The following is a 25,675-nucleotide window of genomic DNA, read 5'->3' as shown; positions in this document are numbered from 1 at the left end:
TGTAGGAGATGATGTTGAGTCTGTAGTCCTTGACGATTGCTGCGAGAAGGGCCATATAGAAGTTGAGGAGAGTGGGGCCCAGGGAGGAGCCCTGGGGTACTCCGTAGCTGATCTCTGTGGGTTTGGAGAGGAACTGAGGTAGACTGGCTTGCTCTGTTCGACCGGTGAGTAAGGAGTGGACCCAGTCCAGGGCCTTTTTGTGGATGTCTCGATGACCTTCACTGGGAAGGGCAGGAGGGAGATGGGTCTGAAGTTCTTGAGGTCTGTCGGGACTGCGGATGGTTTCTTTAGCAGAGGGTTGATCTTAGTGTGTTTTCAGTCATCGTGGAAGGTGGCGATCTCAATGGAGCAGTTCATGGTGCAGCGAAGCTAGGGGCGATGGCAGTGGTTGCTCTGTGGAAGATGTGGTGCAGGCATGGGTCCAAGGAGGCTTCGGAGTGGATGGTTTTCATAGTCTTGAGAGTGTCATTTGTGGTGAGCGGGTTCCACTTGAGCAGGATCTGTTGGGGTGTGGTGTGGTTGGGTACGGTGGTGTGGGGCTTGGTGAGAAGGTCTTGGGTGTCGAAGCTGTTATAGATCTGTCTGATCTTGCAGTGGAAGAAGGTGCTGAGTTTATTGCAAAGGTTTTGGGAGGGTGGGATGTCTGTGGTTTCGCTGTTGGGCCTGGCAAGCTCCTTTTCAATGGCAAAGAGTTCTTTGCTGTTGTGTGCGTTGGCGTTTATTCTGTCCTTGAGGGCTGTTTTGTTTGTAGTTTTGAGGAGGAGGTGGTGGGCGGTGATTGCAAATACGAATTGTGTGTGGATTACTGGGAATTTGTTGTTCCGCCATATCTTCTCCAGTCGTCTGCAGGTGTGTCTCAACTTGTTGAAGGCGGGAGTGAACCAGCTGTCTTACTTGGGGTGTTGCTTGCAGGATGCCTTCTTGAGGAGTGCCAGAGTGTCGGAGCAGTTGGATATCCAACGGTGGAGGTTGCATGCAGTGGTAATATCGTCGACGGATGTCAGCATTGTGGTAGTACTGAGGGAGGCAGTGAGCTGTTCTTCAGTGACCTTGTGCCAGATAAGGCTGGAGGGGTTGGTGAGGATGCTGGTGTTTGGTAGGTTTGCCGAAGGCTAAGTGCTCCTAGTGGTGCTCGTTCTAGAGGAGTTTGGTGGTGTGGCTGTTGGTGACGTTTCCGCTAGCGGAGAAGATGTGTTGAGCGTGTGTCCTGCTGCGTGGGTTGGAGGGGTGACTCGCTGCTTGAGACCTACATTGGTGTGGTTCTCCAGAAGGGATGCGGTGTTCTGGTCGTTGGGGTTGTCCAGGTGAACGTTGAGGTCGCAGAGTAGGATGTAATCAGTGGATGCGAGAGCCTGGGGGGTGATGAAGTCGACAATGGCTTCAGTGAAGGACATGCGGGCCAGGTGGTCTGGAGACGAGAGTGCCGCGGAGGGTTGTGTTGGGGTTGGTCTGGATCTGTAAGCGGAGGTGTTCTATTGTTGTCGTTGGGTCGTCCGAGTAGGTGGTCAGGTGGAAGGTGTTTTTGTGGATGATGGCGATGCCTTCTCCTGGTCGGTTGGCTCAGTCCTTGCAGGGGATTTTGTAGCCGACGTGGATGCCAGTGGCGATGTCCAGAGCTGGGTTTCTCCCAGGTTTCTGGGAGAAGCTCTTCTCTTCTCTCCTTTTCTGAGTCTTCCTACAACTCACCTGTCCTGTGTTCTGCAGTTTCCATCTTCTCCTTTTTGCTCTTCTACAGGAGGACCCTCCTTACGCGGCTCTCCTCTTTCCATTACTGTTCTTCCCACAGCTCATTTTCTTCTACTGACTCTCTTCTGTCTGTCCTTTCTTACTCTTCCCACAGCTCCCCTCCCCCCCCCCTCCAGTTTTTCGCACTGTCCTCTCTGTTTTTTCTGCAGCTCTCCTGTCCTTTCTTTTTTCTACAGCTCTCTTTCCTCTTTCTACACCTCTCACATTTTTTCTTCTCCCTGCACCATCCTCTCCCATTCTTTTTAGCTCTATATATTTTCTCCCCAACTCCCCCATCTCCGGAAACTTATTTCCCTCTAGCTCCCTCTTCATTACTCTTCGCCATCAGCTCCCCACCCCTCCAGCTCCCGTGAGTCTCCTTTTCTTCTCCCCCTCGCGCCCCTTCTTGGGTCCACCCCCACCCTCTTCATTTCTTCTCCCCCTTTCATCTGCTGGTTGCTCCATCTCTCTCTCTTTTGCCAGTGTATGCTTCTCCCTCCCTCTGTTTTCGTGCCCTCCGCCTTCCCCCGCCCTCCCCCACCGTACCGCATGTGCGCGCGTCCCCTACTTTCTTTAACCTCTTGTTTGATGTGATACAGTGGGGGTCTTGTTCCCGGTAGGGAGGGGGTGGGTGAGATATTATGCTAATGGCGCAGAGTCCGCCTCCCCTGCCCGGGGCAGCAGATGCACACAGGGCAGGCGGCAGGCAGCGAGGGGGACTGAGGTACATAAGGAGCCGGGGCCGGGCAGGCACAGAGCTCAGAGGCGCAGGGGGGGCACGGGGAGGACAAGGGGGGCCAGACAGACTCTGCCTGCACCGCTAATAGTAGAAACAGAGGACCAAGGATCCGCGTACCGGGCAGAGCTCCGCGGTTCACTCCAAGGCTCATTACACCAGACCCCCGACGCTCCACGGACTGCGCGTGATGTAACCTGGGGACGGCCGGGAAAGGGACACTGGACCTGAGGAAAGAAGACGTTGTGTGCACCGACTGCCTGCTTGTCATACCTTCTCCCGTCAGCCTGTCTCTACATTTGCCAAAACTAGAGGGGACTCTGGTATCTGAGGAGACCATAGCCAGAGGGGGCTGTTCCCGGACGCCCTCCGCCTCAGTGGGGTAAAAGACCCCTAGCTGGGCTGCCAGATGGAGCCCCGGAGCCCGCGCAGGTCCACCCTGCTGCTACTGGCCCTCGCCTGGCTGGGGGCGCTGCTGTCCATGGGAGACGCCAAGGGCACCTACTACCACCGCCCGCTGACCTACGGCAGCCGCTACAACCTGTACACATCGGGCAGCAGCCCGAAGCACTACCCGGGCAGACCCATGGGCAAGCACAAGTAAGGCGGCTCTTTACTCCTGCGCCTGCTACGCGTCCTTGCGCCGGTGCCTGCACCCCTGCGCGCGCACGGCTTCATGCCCAAAGAGCAGAGACACTGGAATTATGCGGCAGGGGGGAAATATCAAATTATGCGGCATGGCTGACTAAATTATGTAACAAGAAATAGCAAGTTATGGAGCCTAAGGAGATACATTTTGTGAACGAAGGTCTGCCTTGCGTAATTGTGTTTATACGTTAATACTGTCAGGGCAAATGTTTCAGTTCATTAGTACCATTTAGACACCAAAATACAGCAATAACCTACAGAAAGGGGGACAGTCAGCCATTGCAGATGAGCCTCCCCCGCTCAGCAACTCGCGTCTCGGGGTTTTGAGTAACTTTTCATCTGTTTGAGCTAGAAACATTTTTTATCTGCAGATTATGCAGGAGATTATCGACTATCCGGCAAATGGGGCGAATCCTTAAGTATGCGGAAAACGCCGTGGCCACAAAAACTCCAGCGGCCCTACTTAACAGTTAGGTTTAGTTCTGGGTAAAAATAGGTCTCTCAGGGGTGTTAAATCTTAACACGCATCGGGGGCAGTGGCACCGGGCCCCGGGGCTTCAGGGGCCCAATGATCCTCCATTGTATATCCCATACGTCCGGCAGCAGGGGCACACTATCCATGCTTGCATCAGGACCCCTGGCACCCTTGCGCTCTGCTGGGGTCCCTATGGACACCATTGCCCACCAGTAACAGCCACGAGGGACAGGATGGGGGCTGAAGCAGGCACGTGGAAAAGAGTGTGATGTACATTAAACACTCGCATTTTGTCTCAGCTGGTTTGAGTCTCGATTGAAGAACAGTGTTTTTGGAGGGCGACCCCATTGAAATCACTGAACAGGAATATGTTATATCGGGTGAGGAAGGATTTCACGGTTTGACCCCACTAAAGTTTAGGGAAGTGTCCCACTTATTTAAGAGAGTGAAGACGAGTATAGGATGAATGATACCTCTAAATCGAGGGATAGTTGAGAGGGGCATGGAGTTGTGTGAAAGGAACTGGACTGGAACAAGATTGTGCCCGGCGCATCTGTGTGGCGTGCAGCCTCGCCGTGTGGCCGCCGGTAGGAGTACGTGGAGCGTGGGAAGAGGATCGCTTGTAGCGTGCGCTGGCTTCGGCCATTTGGGTAGATAGCGCCGAGAGGTCCGAATATTTTTTGGTGTAGGCGCTGAATGGGCAGAATGGTCCCTAATGGTGCGCAGAACCCAGTCACAACACAAGTGATGTCTCGTGCGTCTTGTGCTGAGTTCTTGGAAGGCACATGTTCCCACTTCCAATCTGAGAGAATCGATTCATCAGCCTTCTAGGGTCGATGCAATAATTAGCAAGTCTTGCGGGTCAAAACTCTTGCTTCCGATGCAGCAAAGCACTTAGATGCCTCCGAAGGGATATAGTGGGCTATAATGTGCCTCTTTAAGAAGACGGAAAGGGGGGCGGTGTAAGTGAGGTACGAGGGGTGCGAATGCTCGGGTCAGGTAATTGAAAGACAGTGCGCGCAGAGAACAGAATACTGACTTCACTTCACTCTTATTCTATGTGAAGGTTAAATGCGCCGTGGTGTGCCGCAGGTCACACAGAGCGTCGGAAGCCTCGCGGAGGAGCATTACGGTGATCCCGACCCTGGGTTGTCAGAGGGGGATCGTGCAGGGGTCACCCTGGTCTCCAGGAACCTGAAAATAGTGAAGAGCGAGTGAGATTAAAAAAAACAAAACGTGTATCAGTTTCAGGATCGCACTCTTCGCCACTGTAAGAATTGCGATATACCAGCCCGCTACCCGACCAGAACTTTTAAGCCACCCCCCCCCCCATCCCCCCTCCCCACCACCGCCCAGACCGAACTCGGCGAGATAGCTCAGTGAGTTCAGCGCTAGCTGCGGGCACAGTGCCGGGCCATCAGACGCAACTTGAAATCCAGGCACGAGCGCTAGCTCAGCCTTACCTCGTTTACTGTGAGCTTAAACTGAGCACCATCGGACAGGTGCCTAATTATAGCGCTTCGACTTCGAATCGGTCGGCCTGTAGGAGCAAGCGCTATAAAGCCATTTATTATGATATGTACTAGTAGTATTTCTATTCTATGCCAGGACAAGTAAATCACTTTTATTTTGCTTCTAGCCAAGGGCGCTAACACTGCTGGGCGCGCACAGCTAGGCTCGCTTTTCACTTGTCTAGACACGGACTCTTTTATTTGTATCCTTCTGTTTGTGTAGGGGGTACGGCGTCACCTAATTGCTTCTAGGCGCTTGATGGAACTACTCCTGGCCTGGGGTCATGATTGTGAAGCTTGACTTGCTAGTGCCTCGCAGTAGTAAAGGAGTTGTATGTAGGGCCTGTAAAGACCGAGTCAGGGCCTGGGGCTTCAGGGCGCTGGAAGGAGCTCGGGTACCAGTCCCAGAAGCCCAACTAGAGGAACAGAGCCGAGAAGCACTTTCTAATGTTTATTAGACATCAGGGGTTACTTTTTAATGATAGTATATGTCAGGATGTAATTGTTATATGTTTTTAAGGATGTTGCTATTCATGTTTTATGGACACTTGTCCTAATTAACGTATTATCACTCCTACAACCAGAAAAGACTAAACTAAATAGGAAGCGTGTTTTTTATGGGTGCGTGAGGTCCTGCTGGCTGCTACCTCTTGAGGGATGGTTAACCGAAGATAGGCTTTTTTGTTAGCGCCCGCCCTCATACAGCGCAAAACTTGGAAGGTTGTATTGTACGTTATGTAGCGCTTCATACTTCTGACAAGGCCACTAAGCGCTCCGATGTGAATATGGTGGCGCTGGAGACTGTGTCCCGCCTCTTTGAGAGACCGCGCAAACGGCGGAGGGCTGGGATTTAGATTCAGGAGAAAGGAGTAGGGGTGGAGAGTACTGAAAGTAAAGAAGTTTGGGGAATAGAAGAGCGCGCGGAACGCAGACGTCTGTGTGACGAGGTTGTAGGACGAGTCCGGGGAGTGGAGGAAACGGGGGATTGGGAGAGTCGGAGGAGTGGAACATGGAAGAGGGTGGGGGAGTGTCTGGGAACTGGAAGAGGCTGATGGTGGAAGAGGCTGCAGAGTGGAAGAGTCTGGGCACTGGGAGAGTCTGTTGACTGGGAGAGGCTGCAAAGTGGAAGAGTCTGTGGACTGGGAGAGGCTGCAGAGTGGAAGAGTCTGGGGACTGGGAGTGTATGTGGACTGGGAGAGGCTGCAGAGTGGAAGAGTCTGGGGACTGGGAGAGGCTGCAGAGTGGAAGAGTCTGTGGACTGGGAGAGGCTGCAGAGTGGAAGAGTCCGGGGACTGGGAGAGTCTGTGGACTGGGAGAGGCTGCAGAGTGGAAGAGTCTGGCGCCTGGAACAGGCAGAGGAGTGGAAGAGTCTGGGGACAGGGAGAGTCTGTTGACTGGGAGAGGCTGCAGAGTGGAAGAGTTTGGGGACTGGGAGAGGCTGCAGAGTGGAAGAGTCTGGGGACTGGGAGAGGCCGCAGAGTGGAAGAGTCTGGGGACTGGGAGAGTCTGTTGACTGGGAGAGGCTGCAGAGTGGAATAGTCTGGGGACTGGGAGAGTCTGTGGACTGGGAGAGGCTGCAGAGTGGAAGAGTCTGGCTCCTGGAACAGGCCGAGGAGTGGAAGAGTCTGTGGAGTCTAAGAGTGTCTGGACTGGGAGAAGCTGAGCAGTGGCAGTTTCTGAGTAGGGGAAGAGTCTGGGGACTGGGAGAGGCTGCCGAGTGGAAGAGTCTGGGGACTGGGAGAGTCTGTGGACTGGGAGAGGCTGCCAAGTGGAAGAGTCTGTGGACTGGGAGAGGCTGCAGAGTGGAAGAGTCTGGGGACTGGGAGAGGCTGCAGAGTGGAAGTTTCTGAGTAGGGGAAGAGTCTGGGGACTGGGAGAGGCTACAGAGTGGAAGAGTCTGGGGACTGGGAGAGGCTGCAGAGTGGAAGAGACTGGGGACTGGGAGAGGCTGCAGAGTGGAAGAGGCCTTGGACTGGGAGAGGCTGCAGAGTGGAAGAGTCTGGGGACTGCGAGAGTCTGGGGACTGGGGGAGGCTGTGGACTAGGAGAGTCTGCAGAGTGGAAGAGTCTGGGGACTGAGAGAGTCTGTACACTGGGAGAGGCTGCAGAGAGGAAGAGTTTGGGGACTGGGAGAGTCTGTGGACTGGGGGAGGCTGCAGTGGAAGAGTCTGTGGACTGGGAGAGGCTGCTGAGTGGGAGAGTCTGTGGACTGGGAGAGGCTGCAGAGTGGAAGAGTCTGGGGACTGGGAGAGGCTGCAGAGTGGTAGAGACTGTGGACTGGGAGAGTCTGTTGACCGGGAGATGCTGCAGAGTGGAAGAGTCTGTGGAATGGGAGAGTCTGTGGACTGGGAGAGGCTGCAGAGTGGAAGAGTCTGGGGACTGGGAGAGTCTGTTGACTGGGAGAGGCTGCAGAGTGGAAGAGTCTGGGGACTGGGAGAGTCTGTTGACTGGGAGAGGCTGCAGAGTGGAAGAGTCTGGGGCCTGGGAGAGGCTGCCAAGTGGGAGAGTCTGTGGACTGGGAGAGGCTGCAGAGTGGAAGAGTCTGGGTACTGGGAGATACTGCAGAGTGGTAGAGTCTGTGGACTGGGAGAGTCTGTGGACTTGTAGAGGCTGCAGAGTGGAAGAGTCTGGGGACTGGGAGAGACTGCAGAGTGGTAGAGTCTGTGGACTGGGAGAGTCTGTGGACTGGTAGAGGCTGCAGAGTGGAAGAGTCTGTGGACTGGGAGAGTCTGTGGACTGAGAGAGGCTGCAGAGTGGAAGAGTCTGGGGACTGGGAACGTCTGTGGACTGGGAGAGGCTGCAGAGTGGAAGAGTCTGGGGACTGGGAGAGTCTGCAGAGTGGAAGAGTCTGGGGGCTGGGAGAGGCTGCAGAGTGGAAGAGTCTGGGGACTGGGAACGTCTGTGGACTGGGAGAGGCTGCAGAGTGGAAGAGACTGGGGACTGGTGGAGGCCGCAGAGTGGAAGGGTCTGGGGACTGGGAGAGTCTGTGGACTGGGAGAGGCTGCAGAGTGGAAGAGTCTGGGGACTCGGAGAGCCTGCAGAGTGGAAGAGTCTGGGGACTGGGAGAGTCTGTGGACTAGGAGAGGCTGTGGACTGGGAGAGGCTGTGGACTGGGAGAGGCTCCAGAGTGGACGAGCCTGGGGACTGGGAGAGGCTGCAGAGTGGAAGACTCTATGGACTGGGAGAGGCTGCAGGGTGGAAGAGTCTGGGGACTGGGAGAGGCTGCAGAGTGGAAGAGTCTGGGGACTGGAAGAGGCTGCAGATGGAAGTGTATGGGGAATGGGAGAGGCTGCAAAGTGAAAGAGTCTGGGGACTGGGAGAGTCTGCAGAGTGGAAGAGTCTGTGGACTGAGAGTGTCTGTGAACTGGGAGAGTCTGCAGAGTGGAAGAGTCTGGGGACTGGGAGAGGCTGCAGAGTGGAAGAGTCTGTGGACTGAGAGTGTCTGTGAACTGGGAGAGGCTGCAGAGTGGAAGAGTCTAAGGACTGGGAGAGACTGCAGAGTGGAAAAGTCTGGGGACTGGGAGAGGTTGCAGAGTGGGAGAGTCTGTGAGAGGCTGCAGAGTGGAAAAGTCTGTGGACTGGGGGAGGCTGCAGAGTAGACGAGTCTGGGGACTGGGAGAGGCTGCAGAATGGAAGAGTCTGGGGACTGGGAGAGTCTGTGGACTGGGAGAGTCTGCAGAGTGGAAGAGTCTGGGGACTGGGAGAGTCTGTGTACTGGGAGAGTCTGCAGAGTGGAAGAGTCTGTGGACTGGGAGAGTCTGTAGACTGGGAGAGGCTGCAGAGTGGAAGAGTCTGGGGACTGGGAGAAGCTGCAGAGTGGAACAGTCTGGGGACTGGGAGAGGCTGCAGAGTGGAAGAGTCTGTGAACTGAGAGAGTCTGTGGACTAGGAGAGGCTGCAGAATGGAAGAGTCTGGGGACTGGGAGAGTATGTGGACTGGAGAGGCTGCAGAGTGGAATAGTCTGGGGAGTGGGAGAGTCTGTGGACAGGGAGAGGCTGCAGAGTGGAAGAATCTGGATTATGGAACAGGTCGAGGAGTGGAAGAGTCTGTGGAGTCTAAGAGTGTCTGGACTGGGAGAAGCTGAGCAGTGGAAGTTTCTGAGGAGGGGAAGAGTCTGGGGACTGGGAAAGTCTGTGGACTGGGAGAGGCTGCAGAGTGGAAGAGTCTAAGGACTGGGAGAGGCTGCAGAGTGGAAGAGTCTGGGGACTGGGAGAGGCTGCAGAAAGGAAGAGTCTGGGGACTGGGGGAGGCTGCAGAGTGGAAGAGTCTGGGGACTGGGAGAGTCTGTGGACTGGGAGAGGCTGTGGACTGGGAGAGGCTGCAGAGTGGAAGAGTCTGGGGACTGGGAGAGGCTACAGAGTGGAAGAGTCTGGGGACTGGGAGAGTCTGTGGACTGGAAGAGGCTGTGGACTGGGAGAGGCTGCAGAGTGGAAGAGTATGGGGACTAGGAGAGTCAGTGGACTGGGAGAGGCTGCAGAGTGGAAGAGTCTGTGGACTGGGAGAGGCTGAGAGTGGAAGAGTCTGGGGACTGGGAGAGGCTGCAGTGGAGGAGTCTGGAGACTGGGAGAGTCTGTGGACTTGGAGAGGCTGCAGAGTGGAAGAGTCTGGGCACTGGGAGAGTCTGTAGACTGGGAGAGGCTGCAGAGTGGAAGAGTCTGGGGACTGGGAGAGTCTGTGGACTGGGAGAGTCTCTGGAGTGGAAGAGTCTGTGGACTGGGAGAGTCTGTAGACTGGGAGAGGCTGCAGAGTGGAAGAGTCTGGGGACTGGGAGAGGCTGCAGAGTGGAACAGTCTGGGGACTGGGAGAGGCTGCAGAGTGGAAGAGTCTGTGGACTGAGAGATTCTGTGGACTAGGAGAGGCTGCAGAATGGAAGAGTCTGGGGACTGGGAGAGTATGTGGACTGGAGAGGCTGCAGAGTGGAATAGTCTGGGGAGTGGGAGAGTCTGTGGACTGGGAGAGGCTGCAGAGTGAAAGAATCTGGATTATGGAACAGGCCGAGGAGTGGAAGAGTCTGTGGAGTCTAAGAGTGTCTGGACTGGGAGAAGCTGAGCAGTGGAAGTTTCTGACGAGGGGAAGAGTCTGGGGACTGGGAAAGTCTGTGGACTGGGAGAGGCTGCAGAGTGGAAGAGTCTAAGGACTGGGAGAGGCTGCAGAGTGGAAGAGTCTGGGGACTGGGGGAGGCTGCAGAGTGGAAGAGGTTGGGGCCTGGGGGAGGCTGCAGAATTGAAGAGTCTGGGGACTGGGAACGTCTGTGGACTGGGAGAGGCTGTGGACTGGGAGAGGCTGCAGAGTGGAAGAGTCTGGGGACTGGGAGAGTCTGGGGACTGGGAGAGGCTACAGAGTGGAAGAGTCTGGGGACTGGGAGAGTCTGTGGACTGGAAGAGGCTGTGGACTGGGAGAGGCTGCAGAGTGGAAGAGTCTGGGGACTAGGAGAGTCAGTGGACTGGGAGAGGCTGCAGAGTGGACGAGTCTGGGGACTGGGAGAGGCTGAGAGTGGAAGAGTCTGGGGACTGGGAGAGGCTGCAGTGGAAGAGTCTGGGGACTGGGAGAGTCTGTGGACTTGGAGAGGCTGCAGAGTGGAAGAGTCTGGGCACTGGGAGAGTCTGTGGACTGGGAGAGGCTGCAGAGTGGAAGAGTCTGGGGACTGGGAGAGTCTGTGGACTGGGAGAGTCTGTTGAGTGGAAGAGTCTGGGGTCTGGGAGAGGCTGCAGAGTGGAAGAGTCTGGGGTCTGGGAGAGTCTGTGGACTGGGAGAGACTGCAGAGTGGAAGAGTCTGGGGACTGGTGGAGGCCGCAGAGTGGAAGAGTCTTCAGAGTGGAAGAGTCTGAGGAGTGGAAGAGTCTGGGGACCGGGAGAGGCTGCAGAGTGGAAGAGTCTGGGGACTGGGAGAGTCTGTGGGCTGGGAGAGGCTGCAGAGTGAAAGAGTCTGGGGACTGGTGGAGGCCGCAGAGTGGAAGAGTCTGCAGAGTGGAAGAGTCTGCGGAGTGGAAGAGTCTGGGGACTGGGAGAGTCTGTGGACTTGGAGAGGCTGCAGAGTGGAAGAGTCTGGGGACTGGTGGAGTCCGCAGGGTGGAAGAGTCTGGGGACTGGGAGAGTCTGTGGACTGGGGGAGGCTGCAGAGTGGAAGAGTTTGGGGACTGGGGGAGGCTGCAGAGTGGAAGAGTCTGGGGACTGAGAGAGGCTGCAGAGTGGAAGAGTCTGGGGACTGGGAGAGGCTGCGGAGTGGAAGAGTCTGGGGAATGGGAGAGTCTGTGGACTGGGAGAGGCTGCAGAGTGGAAGAGTCTGGGGACTGGGAGAGTCTGTGGACTGGGGGAGGCTGCAGAGTGGAAGAGACTGGGGACTGGGGGAGGCTGCAGAGTGGAAGAGTCTGATGGCTGTAAGAGTCTGTGTATCGGAAGAGGCTGGGGAGTGGAATAGTCTGTGGACGGGGAGAGGCTGAGGAATGAGTGAACCTGGGGAGTGGGAGAGTAGGTGGAGTGAAAGAGTCTGGGGACTGGGAGAGTCTGTGGACTGGGGGAGGCTGCAGTGGAAGAGTCTGTGGACTGGGAGAGGCTGCCGAATGGGAGAGTCTGTGGACTGGGAGAGGCTGCAGAGTGGAAGAGTCTGAGGACTGGGAGAGGCTGCAGAGTGGTAGAGACTGTGGACTGGGAGAGTCTGTTGACTGGGAGATGCTGCAGAGTGGAAGAGTCTGTGGAATGGGAGAGTCTGTGGACTGGGAGAGGCTGCAGAGTGGAAGAGTCTGGGGACTGGGGGAGGCTGCAGAGTGGAAGAGTCTGGGGACTGGGAGAGTCTGTGGACTGGGAGAGGCTGTGGACTGGGAGAGGCTGCAGAGTGGAAGAGTCTGGGGACTGGGAGAGTCTGGGGACTGGGAGAGGCTACAGAGTGGAAGAGTCTGGGGACTGGGAGAGTCTGTGGACTGGAAGAGGCTGTGGACTGGGAGAGGCTGCAGAGTGGAAGAGTCTGGGGACTAGGAGAGTCAGTGGACTGGGAGAGGCTGCAGAGTGGAAGAGTCTGGGGACTGGGAGAGGCTGAGAGTGGAAGAGTCTGGGGACTGGGAGAGGCTGCAGTGGAAGAGTCTGGGGACTGGGAGAGTCTGTGGACTTGGAGAGGCTGCAGAGTGGAAGAGTCTGGGCACTGGGAGAGTCTGTGGACTGGGAGAGGCTGCAGAGTGGAAGAGTCTGGGGACTGGGAGAGTCTGTGGACTGGGAGAGTCTGTGGAGTGGAAGAGTCTATGGTCTGGGAGAGGCTGCAGAGTGGAAGAGTCTGGGGTCTGGGAGAGTCTGTGGACTGGGAGAGACTGCAGAGTGGAAGAGTCTGGGGACTGGTGGAGGCCGCAGAGTGGAAGAGTCTGAGGAGTGGAAGAGTCTGAGGAGTGGAAGAGTCTGGGGACTGGGAGAGGCTGCAGAGTGGAAGAGTCTGGGGACTGGGAGAGTCTGTGGGCTGGGAGAGGCTGCAGAGTGGAAGAGTCTGCAGAGTGGAAGAGTCTGCGGAGTGGAAGAGTCTGGGGACTGGGAGAGTCTGTGGACTTGGAGAGGCTGCAGAGTGGAAGAGTCTGGGGACTGGTGGAGGCCGCAGGGTGGAAGAGTCTGGAGACTGGGAGAGTCTGTGGACTGGGGGAGGCTGCAGAGTGGAAGAGTTTGGGGACTGGGGGAGGCTGCAGAGTGGAAGAGTCTGGGGACTGAGAGAGGCTGCAGAGTGGAAGAGTCTGGGGACTGGGAGAGGCTGCGGAGTAGAAGAGTCTGGGGAATGGGAGAGTCTGTGGACTGGGAGAGGCTACAGAGTGGAAGAGTCTGGGGACTGGGAGAGTCTGTGAACTGGGGGAGGCTGCAGAGTGGAAGAGACTGGGGACTGGGGGAGGCTGCAGAGTGGAAAAGTCTGATGGCTGTAAGAGTATGTGTATCGGAAGAGGCTGGGGAGTGGAATAGTCTGTGGACGGGGAGAGGCTAAGGAATGAGTGAACCTGGGGAGTGGGAGAGTAGGTGGAGTGAAAGAGTCTGGGGACTGGGAGAGTCTGTGGACTGGGGGAGGCTGCAGTGGAAGAGTCTGTGGACTGGGAGAGGCTGCCGAATGGGAGAGTCTGTGGACTGGGAGAGGCTGCAGAGTGGAAGAGTCTGGGGACTGGGAGAGGCTGCAGAGTGGTAGAGACTGTGGACTGGGAGAGGCTGTTGACTGGGAGAGGCTGCAGAGTGGAAGAGTCTGTGGAATGGGAGAGTCTGTGGACTGGGAGAGGCTGCAGAGTGGAAGAGTCTGGGGACTGGGAGAGTCTGTTGACTGGGAGAGGCTGCAGAGTGGAAGAGTCTGGGGACTGGGAGAGTCTGTGGACTGGGAGAGGCTGCAGAGTGGAAGAGTCTGGGTACTGGGAGAGGCTGCAGAGTGGTAGAGTCTGTGGACTGGGAGAGTCTGTGGACTTGTAGAGGCTGCAGAGTGGAAGAGTCTGGGGACCGGGAGAGGCTGCAGAGTGGTAGAGCCTGTGGACTGGGAGAGTCTGTGGACTGGTAGAGGCTGCAGAGTGGAAGAGTCTGTGGACTGGGAGAGTCTGTGGACTGGGAGAGGCTGCAGAGTGGAAGAGTCTGGGGACTGGGAACGTCTGTGGACTGGGAGAGGCTGCAGAGTGGAAGAGTCTGGGGACTGGGAGAGTCTGCAGAGTGGAAGAGTCTGTGGACTGGGAGAGGCTGCAGAGTGGAAGAGTCTGGGGACTGGTGGAGGCCGCAGAGTGGAAGAGTCTGGGGACTGGGAGAGTCTGTGGACTGGGAGAGGCTGCAGAGTGGAAGAGTCTGAGGACTGGGAGAGGCTGCAGAGTGGAAGAGTCTGGCGCCTGGAACAGGCAGAGGAGTGGAAGAGTCTGGGGACAGGGAGAGTCTGTTGACTGGGAGAGGCTGCAGAGTGGAAGAGTTTGGGGACTGGGAGAGGCTGCAGAGTGGAAGACTCTGGGGACTGGGAGAGGCCGCAGAGTGAAAGAGTCTGGGGACTGGGAGAGTCTGTTGACTGGGAGAGGCTGCAGAGTGGAATAGTCTGGGGACTGGGAGAGTCTGTGGACTGGGAGAGGCTGCAGAGTGGAAGAGTCTGGCTCCTGGAACAGGCCGAGGAGTGGAAGAGTCTGTGGAGTCTAAGAGTGTCTGGACTGGGAGAAGCTGAGCAGTGGCAGTTTCTGAGTAGGGGAAGAGTCTGGGGACTGGGAGAGGCTGCCGAGTGGAAGAGTCTGGGGACTGGGAGAGTCTGTGGACTGGGAGAGGCTGCCAAGTGGAAGAGTCTGTGGACTGGGAGAGGCTGCAGAGTGGAAGAGTCTGGGGACTGGGAGAGGCTGCAGAGTGGAAGTTTCTGAGTAGGGGAAGAGTCTGGGGACTGGGAGAGGCTACAGAGTGGAAGAGTCTGGGGACTGGGAGAGGCTGCAGAGTGGAAGAGACTGGGGACTGGGAGAGGCTGCAGAGTGGAAGAGGCCTTGGACTGGGAGAGGCTGCAGAGTGGAAGAGTCTGGGGACTGCGAGAGTCTGGGGACTGGGGGAGGCTGTGGACTAGGAGAGTCTGCAGAGTGGAAGAGTCTGGGGACTGAGAGAGTCTGTACACTGGGAGAGGCTGCAGAGAGGAAGAGTTTGGGGACTGGGAGAGTCTGTGGACTGGGGGAGGCTGCAGTGGAAGAGTCTGTGGACTGGGAGAGGCTGCTGAGTGGGAGAGTCTGTGGACTGGGAGAGGCTGCAGAGTGGAAGAGTCTGGGGACTGGGAGAGGCTGCAGAGTGGTAGAGACTGTGGACTGGGAGAGTCTGTTGACCGGGAGATGCTGCAGAGTGGGAGAGTCTGTGGAATGGGAGAGTCTGTGGACTGGGAGAGGCTGCAGAGTGGAAGAGTCTGGGGACTGGGAGAGTCTGTTGACTGGGAGAGGCTGCAGAGTGGAAGAGTCTGGGGACTGGGAGAGTCTGTTGACTGGGAGAGGCTGCAGAGTGGAAGAGTCTGGGGCCTGGGAGAGGCTGCCAAGTGGGAGAGTCTGTGGACTGGGAGAGGCTGCAGAGTGGAAGAGTCTGGGTACTGGGAGATACTGCAGAGTGGTAGAGTCTGTGGACTGGGAGAGTCTGTGGACTTGTAGAGGCTGCAGAGTGGAAGAGTCTGGGGACTGGGAGAGACTGCCGAGTGGTAGAGTCTGTGGACTGGGAGAGTCTGTGGACTGGTAGAGGCTGCAGAGTGGAAGAGTCTGTGGACTGGGAGAGTCTGTGGACTGAGAGAGGCTGCAGAGTGGAAGAGTCTGAGGACTGGGAACGTCTGTGGACTGGGAGAGGCTGCAGAGTGGAAGAGTCTGGGGACTGGGAGAGTCTGCAGAGTGGAAGAGTCTGGGGGCTGGGAGAGGCTGCAGAGTGGAAGAGTCTGGGGACTGGGAACGTCTGTGGACTGGGAGAGGCTGCAGAGTGGAAGAGACTGGGGGCTGGTGGAGGCCGCAGAGTGGAAGGGTCTGGGGACTGGGAGAGTCTGTGGACTGGGAGAGGCTGCAGAGTGGAAGAGTCTGGGGACTCGGAGAGCCTGCAGAGTGGAAGAGTCTGGGGACTGGGAGAGTCTGTGGACTAGGAGAGGCTGTGGACTGGGAGAGGCTGTGGACTGGGAGAGGCTCCAGAGTGGACGAGCCTGGGGACTGGGAGAGGCTGCAGAGTGGAAGACTCTATGGACTGGGAGAGGCTGCAGGGTGGAAGAGTCTGGGGACTGGGAGAGGCTGCAGAGTGGAAGAGTCTGGGGACTGGAAGAGGCTGCAGATGGAAGTGTATGGGGAATGGGAGAGGCTGCAAAGTGAAAGAGTCTGGGGACTGGGAGAGGCTGCAGAGTGGAAGAGTCTGTGGACTGAGAGTGTCTGTGAACTGGGAGAGTCTGCAGAGTGGAAGAGTCTGGGGACTGGGAGAGGCAGCAGAGTGGAAGAGTCTGTGGACTGAGAGTGTCTGTGAACTGGGAGAGGCTGCAGAGTGGAAGAGTCTAAGGACTGGGAGAGACTGCAGAGTGGAAAAGTCTGGGGACTGGGAGAGGTTGCAGAGTGGGAGAGTCTGTGAGAGGCTGCAGAGTGGAAAAGTCTGTGGACTGGGGGAGGCTGCAGAGTAGACGAGTCTGGGGACTGGGAGAGGCTGCAGAATGGAAGAGTCTGGGGACTGGGAGAGTCTGTGGACTGGGAGAGTCTGCAGAGTGGAAGAGTCTGGGGACTGGGAGAGTCTGTGTACTGGGAGAGTCTGCAGAGTGGAAGAGTCTGTGGACTGGGAGAGTCTGTAGACTGGGAGAGGCTGCAGAGTGGAAGAGTCTGGGGACTGGGAGAAGCTGCAGAGTGGAACAGTCTGGGGACTGGGAGAGGCTGCAGAGTGGAAGAGTCTGTGAACTGAGAGAGTCTGTGGACTAGGAGAGGCTGCAGAATGGAAGAGTCTGGCGACTGGGAGAGTATGTGGACTGGAGAGGCTGCAGAGTGGAATAGTCTGGGGAGTGGGAGAGTCTGTGGACAGGGAGAGGCTGCAGAGTGGAAGAATCTGGATTATGGAACAGGTCGAAGAGTGGAAGAGTCTGTGGAGTCTAAGAGTGTCTGGACTGGGAGAAGCTGAGCAGTGGAAGTTTCTGAGGAGGGGAAGAGTCTGGGGACTGGGAAAGTCTGTGGACTGGGAGAGGCTGCAGAGTGGAAGAGTCTAAGGACTGGGAGAGGCAGCAGAGTGGAAGAGTCTGGGGACTGGGAGAGGCTGCAGAAAGGAAGAGTCTGGGGACTGGGGGAGGCTGCAGAGTGGAAGAGTCTGGGGACTGGGAGAGTCTGTGGACTGGGAGAGGCTGTGGACTGGGAGAGGCTGCAGAGTGGAAGAGTCTGGGGACTGGGAGAGGCTACAGAGTGGAAGAGTCTGGGGACTGGGAGAGTCTGTGGACTGGAAGAGGCTGTGGACTGGGAGAGGCTGCAGAGTGGAAGAGTATGGGGACTAGGAGAGTCAGTGGACTGGGAGAGGCTGCAGAGTGGAAGAGTCTGTGGACTGGGAGAGGCTGAGAGTGGAAGAGTCTGGGGACTGGGAGAGGCTGCAGTGGAGGAGTCTGGAGACTGGGAGAGTCTGTGGACTTGGAGAGGCTGCAGAGTGGAAGAGTCTGGGCACTGGGAGAGTCTGTAGACTGGGAGAGGCTGCAGAGTGGAAGAGTCTGGGGACTGGGAGAGTCTGTGGACTGGGAGAGTCTCTGGAGTGGAAGAGTCTGTGGACTGGGAGAGTCTGTAGACTGGGAGAGGCTGCAGAGTGGAAGAGTCTGGGGACTGGGAGAGGCTGCAGAGTGGAACAGTCTGGGGACTGGGAGAGGCTGCAGAGTGGAAGAGTCTGTGGACTGAGAGATTCTGTGGACTAGGAGAGGCTGCAGAATGGAAGAGTCTGGGGACTGGGAGAGTATGTGGACTGGAGAGGCTGCAGAGTGGAATAGTCTGGGGAGTGGGAGAGTCTGTGGACTGGGAGAGGCTGCAGAGTGAAAGAATCTGGATTATGGAACAGGCCGAGGAGTGGAAGAGTCTGTGGAGTCTAAGAGTGTCTGGACTGGGAGAAGCTGAGCAGTGGAAGTTTCTGACGAGGGGAAGAGTCTGGGGACTGGGAAAGTCTGTGGACTGGGAGAGGCTGCAGAGTGGAAGAGTCTAAGGACTGGGAGAGGCTGCAGAGTGGAAGAGTCTGGGGACTGGGGGAGGCTGCAGAGTGGAAGAGTTTGGGGCCTGGGGGAGGCTGCAGAATTGAAGAGTCTGGGGACTGGGAACGTCTGTGGACTGGGAGAGGCTGTGGACTGGGAGAGGCTGCAGAGTGGAAGAGTCTGGGGACTGGGAGAGTCTGGGGACTGGGAGAGGCTACAGAGTGGAAGAGTCTGGGGACTGGGAGAGTCTGTGGACTGGAAGAGGCTGTGGACTGGGAGAGGCTGCAGAGTGGAAGAGTCTGGGGACTAGGAGAGTCAGTGGACTGGGAGAGGCTGCAGAGTGGACGAGTCTGGGGACTGGGAGAGGCTGAGAGTGGAAGAGTCTGGGGACTGGGAGAGGCTGCAGTGGAAGAGTCTGGGGACTGGGAGAGTCTGTGGACTTGGAGAGGCTGCAGAGTGGAAGAGTCTGGGCACTGGGAGAGTCTGTGGACTGGGAGAGGCTGCAGAGTGGAAGAGTCTGGGGACTGGGAGAGTCTGTGGACTGGGAGAGTCTGTTGAGTGGAAGAGTCTGGGGTCTGGGAGAGGCTGCAGAGTGGAAGAGTCTGGGGTCTGGGAGAGTCTGTGGACTGGGAGGGACTGCAGAGTGGAAGAGTCTGGGGACTGGTGGAGGCCGCAGAGTGGAAGAGTCTTCAGAGTGGAAGAGTCTGAGGAGTGGAAGAGTCTGGGGACCGGGAGAGGCTGCAGAGTGGAAGAGTCTGGGGACTGGGAGAGTCTGTGGGCTGGGAGAGGCTGCAGAGTGGAAGAGTCTGGGGACTGGTGGAGGCCGCAGAGTGGAAGAGTCTGCAGAGTGGAAGAGTCTGCGGAGTGGAAGAGTCTGGGGACTGGGAGAGTCTGTGGACTTGGAGAGGCTGCAGAGTGGAAGAGTCTGGGGACTGGTGGAGTCCGCAGGGTGGAAGAGTCTGGGGACTGGGAGAGTCTGTGGACTGGGGGAGGCTGCAGAGTGGAAGAGTTTGGGGACTGGGGGAGGCTGCAGAGTGGAAGAGTCTGGGGACTGAGAGAGGCTGCAGAGTGGAAGAGTCTGGGGACTGGGAGAGGCTGCGGAGTGGAAGAGTCTGGGGAATGGGAGAGTCTGTGGACTGGGAGAGGCTGCAGAGTGGAAGAGTCTGGGGACTGGGAGAGTCTGTGGACTGGGGGAGGCTGCAGAGTGGAAGAGACTGGGGACTGGGGGAGGCTGCAGAGTGGAAGAGTCTGATGGCTGTAAGAGTCTGTGTACCGGAAGAGGCTGGGGAGTGGAATAGTCTGTGGACGGGGAGAGGCTGAGGAATGAGTGAACCTGGGGAGTGGGAGAGTAGGTGGAGTGAAAGAGTCTGGGGACTGGGAGAGTCTGTGGACTGGGGGAGGCTGCAGTGGAAGAGTCTGTGGACTGGGAGAGGCTGCCGAATGGGAGAGTCTGTGGACTGGGAGAGGCTGCAGAGTGGAAGAGTCTGAGGACTGGGAGAGGCTGCAGAGTGGTAGAGACTGTGGACTGGGAGAGTCTGTTGACTGGGAGATGCTGCAGAGTGGAAGAGTCTGTGGAATGGGAGAGTCTGTGGACTGGGAGAGGCTGCAGAGTGGAAGAGTCTGGGGACTGGGAGAGTCTGTTGACTGGGAGAGGCTGCAGAGTGGAAGAGTCAAAGGACTGGGAGAGGCTGCAGAGTGGAAGAGTCTGGGGACTGGGGGAGGCTGCAGAGTGGAAGAGTCTGGGGACTGGGAGAGTCTGTGGACTGGGAGAGGCTGTGGACTGGGAGAGGCTGCAGAGTGGAAGAGTCTGGGGACTGGGAGAGTCTGGGGACTGGGAGAGGCTACAGAGTGGAAGAGTCTGGGGACTGGGAGAGTCTGTGGACTGGAAGAGGCTGTGGACTGGGAGAGGCTGCAGAGTGGAAGAGTCTGGGGACTAGGAGAGTCAGTGGACTGGGAGAGGCTGCAGAGTGGAAGAGTCTGGGGACTGGGAGAGGCTGAGAGTGGAAGAGTCTGGGGACTGGGAGAGGCTGCAGTGGAAGAGTCTGGGGACTGGGAGAGTCTGTGGACTTGGAGAGGCTGCAGAGTGGAAGAGTCTGGGCACTGGGAGAGTCTGTGGACTGGGAGAGGCTGCAGAGTGGAAGAGTCTGGGGACTGGGAGAGTCTGTGGACTGGGAGAGTCTGTGGAGTGGAAGAGTCTATGGTCTGGGAGAGGCTGCAGAGTGGAAGAGTCTGGGGTCTGGGAGAGTCTGTGGACTGGGAGAGACTGCAGAGTGGAAGAGTCTGGGGACTGGTGGAGGCCGCAGAGTGGAAGAGTCTGAGGAGTGGAAGAGTCTGAGGAGTGGAAGAGTCTGGGGACTGGGAGAGGCTGCAGAGTGGAAGAGTCTGGGGACTGGGAGAGTCTGTGGGCTGGGAGAGGCTGCAGAGTGGAAGAGTCTGCAGAGTGGAAGAGTCTGCGGAGTGGAAGAGTCTGGGGACTGGGAGAGTCTGTGGACTTGGAGAGGCTGCAGAGTGGAAGAGTCTGGGGACTGGTGGAGGCCGCAGGGTGGAAGAGTCTGGAGACTGGGAGAGTCTGTGGACTGGGGGAGGCTGCAGAGTGGAAGAGTTTGGGGACTGGGGGAGGCTGCAGAGTGGAAGAGTCTGGGGACTGAGAGAGGCTGCAGAGTGGAAGAGTCTGGGGACTGGGAGAGGCTGCGGAGTAGAAGAGTCTGGGGAATGGGAGAGTCTGTGGACTGGGAGAGGCTACAGAGTGGAAGAGTCTGGGGACTGGGAGAGTCTGTGGACTGGGGGAGGCTGCAGAGTGGAAGAGACTGGGGACTGGGGGAGGCTGCAGAGTGGAAGAGTCTGATGGCTGTAAGAGTATGTGTATCGGAAGAGGCTGGGGAGTGGAATAGTCTGTGGACGGGGAGAGGCTAAGGAATGAGTGAACCTGGGGAGTGGGAGAGTAGGTGGAGTGAAAGAGTCTGGGGACTGGGAGAGTCTGTGGACTGGGGGAGGCTGCAGTGGAAGAGTCTGTGGACTGGGAGAGGCTGCCAAATGGGAGAGTCTGTGGACTGGGAGAGGCTGCAGAGTGGAAGAGTCTGGGGACTGGGAGAGGCTGCAGAGTGGTAGAGACTGTGGACTGGGAGAGGCTGTTGACTGGGAGAGGCTGCAGAGTGGAAGAGTCTGTGGAATGGGAGAGTCTGTGGACTGGGAGAGGCTGCAGAGTGGAAGAGTCTGGGGACTGGGAGAGTCTGTTGACTGGGAGAGGCTGCAGAGTGGAAGAGTCTGGGGACTGGGAGAGTCTGTGGACTGGGAGAGGCTGCAGAGTGGAAGAGTCTGGGTACTGGGAGAGGCTGCAGAGTGGTAGAGTCTGTGGACTGGGAGAGTCTGTGGACTTGTAGAGGCTGCAGAGTGGAAGAGTCTGGGGACCGGAAGAGGCTGCAGAGTGGTAGAGCCTGTGGACTGGGAGAGTCTGTGGACTGGTAGAGGCTGCAGAGTGGAAGAGTCTGTGGACTGGGAGAGTCTGTGGACTGGGAGAGGCTGCAGAGTGGAAGAGTCTGGGGACTGGGAACGTCTGTGGACTGGGAGAGGCTGCAGAGTGGAAGAGTCTGGGGACTGGGAGAGTCTGCAGAGTGGAAGAGTCTGTGGACTGGGAGAGGCTGCAGAGTGGAAGAGTCTGGGGACTGGTGGAGGCCGCAGAGTGGAAGAGTCTGGGGACTGGGAGAGTCTGTGGACTGGGAGAGGCTGCAGAGTGGAAGAGTCTGAGGACTGGGAGAGGCTGCAGAGTGGAAGAGTCTGGGGACTGGGAGAGTATGTGGACTAGGAGAGGCTGTGGACTGGGAGAGGCTGCAGAGTGGACGAGTCTGGGGACTGGGAGAGGCTGAGAGTGGAAGAGTCTGGGGACTGGGAGAGGCTGCAGTGGAAGAGTCTGGGGACTGGGAGAGTCTGTGGACTTGGAGAGGCTGCAGAGTGGAAGAGTCTGGGCACTGGGAGAGTCTGTGGACTGGGAGAGGCTGCAGAGTGGAAGAGTCTGGGGACTGGGAGAGTCTGTGGACTGGGAGAGTCTGTGGAGTGGAAGAGTCTATGGTCTGGGAGAGGCTGCAGAGTGGAAGAGTCTGGGGTCTGGGAGAGTCTGTGGACTGGGAGAGACTGCAGAGTGGAAGAGTCTGGGGACTGGTGGAGGCCGCAGAGTGGAAGAGTCTGAGGAGTGGAAGAGTCTGAGGAGTGGAAGAGTCTGGGGACTGGGAGAGGCTGCAGAGTGGAAGAGTCTGGGGACTGGGAGAGTCTGTGGGCTGGGAGAGGCTGCAGAGTGGAAGAGTCTGCAGAGTGGAAGAGTCTGCGGAGTGGAAGAGTCTGGGGACTGGGAGAGTCTGTGGACTTGGAGAGGCTGCAGAGTGGAAGAGTCTGGGGACTGGTGAAGGCCGCAGGGTGGAAGAGTCTGGAGACTGGGAGAGTCTGTGGACTGGGGGAGGCTGCAGAGTGGAAGAGTTTGGGGACTGGGGGAGGCTGCAGAGTGGAAGAGTCTGGGGACTGAGAGAGGCTGCAGAGTGGAAGAGTCTGGGGACTGGGAGAGGCTGCGGAGTAGAAGAGTCTGGGGAATGGGAGAGTCTGTGGACTGGGAGAGGCTACAGAGTGGAAGAGTCTGGGGACTGGGAGAGTCTGTGGACTGGGGGAGGCTGCAGAGTGGAAGAGACTGGGGACTGGGGGAGGCTGCAGAGTGGAAGAGTCTGATGGCTGTAAGAGTATGTGTATCGGAAGAGGCTGGGGAGTGGAATAGTCTGTGGACGGGGAGAGGCTAAGGAATGAGTGAACCTGGGGAGTGGGAGAGTAGGTGGAGTGAAAGAGTCAGGGGACTGGGAGAGTCTGTGGACTGGGGGAGGCTGCAGTGGAAGAGTCTGTGGACTGGGAGAGGCTGCCGAATGGGAGAGTCTGTGGACTGGGAGAGGCTGCAGAGTAGAAGAGTCTGGGGACTGGGAGAGGCTGCAGAGTGGTAGAGACTGTGGACTGGAGAAGTCTGTTGACTGGGAGAGGCTGCAGAGTGGAAGAGTCTGTGGAATGGGAGAGTCTGTGGACTGGGAGAGGCTGCAGAGTGGAAGAGTCTGGGGACTGGGAGAGTCTGTTGACTGGGAGAGGCTGCAGAGTGGAAGAGTCTGGGGACTGGGAGAGTCTGTGGACTGGGAGAGGCTGCAGAGTGGAAGAGTCTGGGTACTGGGAGAGGCTGCAGAGTGGTAGAGTCTGTGGACTGGGAGAGTCTGTGGACTTGTAGAGGCTGCAGAGTGGAAGAGTCTGGGGACCGGGAGAGGCTGCAGAGTGGTAGAGCCTGTGGACTGGGAGAGTCTGTGGACTGGTAGAGGCTGCAGAGTGGAAGAGTCTGTGGAGTGGAAGAGTCTGTGGACTGGGAGAGTCTGTGGACTGGGAGAGGCTGCAGAGTGGAAGAGTCTGGGGACTGGGAACGTCTGTGGACTGGGAGAGGCTGCAGAGTGGAAGAGTCTGGGGACTGGGAGAGTCTGCAGAGTGGAAGAGTCTGTGGACTGGGAGAGGCTGCAGAGTGGAAGAGTCTGGGGACTGGTGGAGGCCGCAGAGTGGAAGAGTCTGGGGACTGGGAGAGTCTGTGGACTGGGAGAGGCTGCAGAGTGGAAGAGTCTGAGGACTGGGAGAGGCTGCAGAGTGGAAGAGTCTGGGGACTGGGAGAGTATGTGGACTAGGAGAGGCTGTGGACTGGGAGAGGCTGCAGAGTGGACGAGTCTGGGGACTGGGAGAGGCTGAGAGTGGAAGAGTCTGGGGACTGGGAGAGGCTGCAGTGGAAGAGTCTGGGGACTGGGAGAGTCTGTGGACTTGGAGAGGCTGCAGAGTGGAAGAGTCTGGGCACTGGGAGAGTCTGTGGACTGGGAGAGGCTGCAGAGTGGAAGAGTCTGGGGACTGGGAGAGTCTGTGGACTGGGAGAGTCTGTGGAGTGGAAGAGTCTATGGTCTGGGAGAGGCTGCAGAGTGGAAGAGTCTGGGGTCTGGGAGAGTCTGTAGACTGGGAGAGACTGCAGAGTGGAAGAGTCTGGGGACTGGTGGAGGCCGCAGAGTGGAAGAGTCTGAGGAGTGGAAGAGTCTGAGGAGTGGAAGAGTCTGGGGACTGGGAGAGGCTGCAGAGTGGAAGAGTCTGGGGACTGGGAGAGTCTGTGGGCTGGGAGAGGCCGCAGAGTGGAAGAGTCTGCAGAGTGGAAGAGTCTGCGGAGTGGAAGAGTCTGGGGACTGGGAGAGTCTGTGGACTTGGAGAGGCTGCAGAGTGGAAGAGTCTGGGGACTGGTGGAGGCCGCAGGGTGGAAGAGTCTGGAGACTGGGAGAGTCTGTGGACTGGGGGAGGCTGCAGAGTGGAAGAGTTTGGGGACTGGGGGAGGCTGCAGAGTGGAAGAGTCTGGGGACTGAGAGAGGCTGCAGAGTGGAAGAGTCTGGGGACTGGGAGAGGCTGCGGAGTAGAAGAGTCTGGGGAATGGGAGAGTCTGTGGACTGGGAGAGGCTACAGAGTGGAAGAGTCTGGGGACTGGGAGAGTCTGTGGACTGGGGGAGGCTGCAGAGTGGTAGAGACTGGGGACTGGGGGAGGCTGCAGAGTGGAAGAGTCTGATGGCTGTAAGAGTATGTGTATCGGAAGAGGCTGGGGAGTGGAATAGTCTGTGGACGGGGAGAGGCTAAGGAATGAGTGAACCTGGGGAGTGGGAGAGTAGGTGGAGTGAAAGAGTCTGGGGACTGGGAGAGTCTGTGGACTGGGGGAGGCTGCAGTGGAAGAGTCTGTCGACTGGGAGAGGCTGCCGAATGGGAGAGTCTGTGGACTGGGAGAGGCTGCAGAGTGGAAGAGTCTGGGGACTGGGAGAGGCTGCAGAGTGGTAGAGACTGTGGACTGGGAGAGTCTGTTGACTGGGAGAGGCTGCAGAGTGGAAGAGTCTGTGGAATGGGAGAGTCTGTGGACTGGGAGAGGCTGCAGAGTGGAAGAGTCTGGGGACTGGGAGAGTCTGTTGACTGGGAGAGGCTGCAGAGTGGAAGAGTCTGGGGACTGGGAGAGTCTGTGGACTGGGAGAGGCTGCAGAGTGGAAGAGTCTGGGTACTGGGAGAGGCTGCAGAGTGGTAGAGTCTGTGGACTGGGAGAGTCTGTGGACTTGTAGAGGCTGCAGAGTGGAAGAGTCTGGGGACCGGGAGAGGCTGCAGAGTGGTAGAGCCTGTGGACTGGGAGAGTCTGTGGACTGGTAGAGGCTGCAGAGTGGAAGAGTCTGTGGACTGGGAGAGTCTGTGGACTGGGAGAGGCTGCAGAGTGGAAGAGTCTGGGGACTGGGAACGTCTGTGGACTGGGAGAGGCTGCAGAGTGGAAGAGTCTGGGGACTGGGAGAGTCTGCAGAGTGGAAGAGTCTGTGGACTGGGAGAGGCTGCAGAGTGGAAGAGTCTGGGGACTGGTGGAGGCCGCAGAGTGGAAGAGTCTGGGGACTGGGAGAGTCTGTGGACTGGGAGAGGCTGCAGAGTGGAAGAGTCTGAGGACTGGGAGAGGCTGCAGAGTGGAAGAGTCTGGGGACTGGGAGAGTATGTGGACTAGGAGAGGCTGTGGACTGGGAGAGGCTGCAGAGTGGACGAGTCTGGGGACTGGGAGAGGCTGCAGAGTGGAAGACTCTAGAGACTGGGAGAGGCTGCAGGGTGGAAGAGTCTGGGGACTGGGAGAGGCTGCAGAGTGGAAGAGTCCGGGAACTGGGAGAGGCTGCAGATGGAAGAGTATGGGGAATGGGAGAGACTGTAGAGTGGAAGAGTCTGGGGACTGGGAGAGGCTGCAGAGTGGAAGATTCTGGGGACTGAGAGTGTCAGTGAACTGGGAGAGTCTGCAGAGTGGAAGAGTCTGGGGACTGGGAGAGGCTGCAGAGTGGAAGAGTATGGGAACTGGGAGAGTCTGTGGACTAGGAGAGGCTGTGGACAGGGAGAGACTGCAGAGTGGAAGAGTCTGGGGACTGGGAGAGGTTGCAGAGTGGGAGAGTCTGGGAGAGG

The 25,675-nt window shown here is 57.7% G+C and overlaps 1 protein-coding gene across 1 annotated transcript in view; it reads left to right on the top strand.

Annotated features, from left to right (window-relative positions):
• The first annotated feature begins 2,438 nt into the window (after positions 1-2,438).
• EMILIN3 (elastin microfibril interfacer 3) overlaps positions 2,439-25,675 on the top strand; it is a 140,383-nt gene continuing 117,146 nt past the window's right edge. The window contains exon 1 of the mRNA XM_086932225.1: positions 2,439-3,061. Within this exon, the coding sequence (XP_086788351.1) occupies positions 2,871-3,061 (191 nt within the window). The 5' untranslated portion in view covers positions 2,439-2,870. The remainder of the gene's footprint in view (positions 3,062-25,675) is intronic.

Source organism: Lissotriton vulgaris, chromosome 7 (assembly GCF_964263255.1).
Source record: "Lissotriton vulgaris chromosome 7, aLisVul1.2, whole genome shotgun sequence".
Classification (NCBI taxonomy): Eukaryota; Metazoa; Chordata; class Amphibia; order Caudata; family Salamandridae; genus Lissotriton; species Lissotriton vulgaris.
This window is presented reverse-complemented; position numbering and strand designations above follow the sequence as displayed.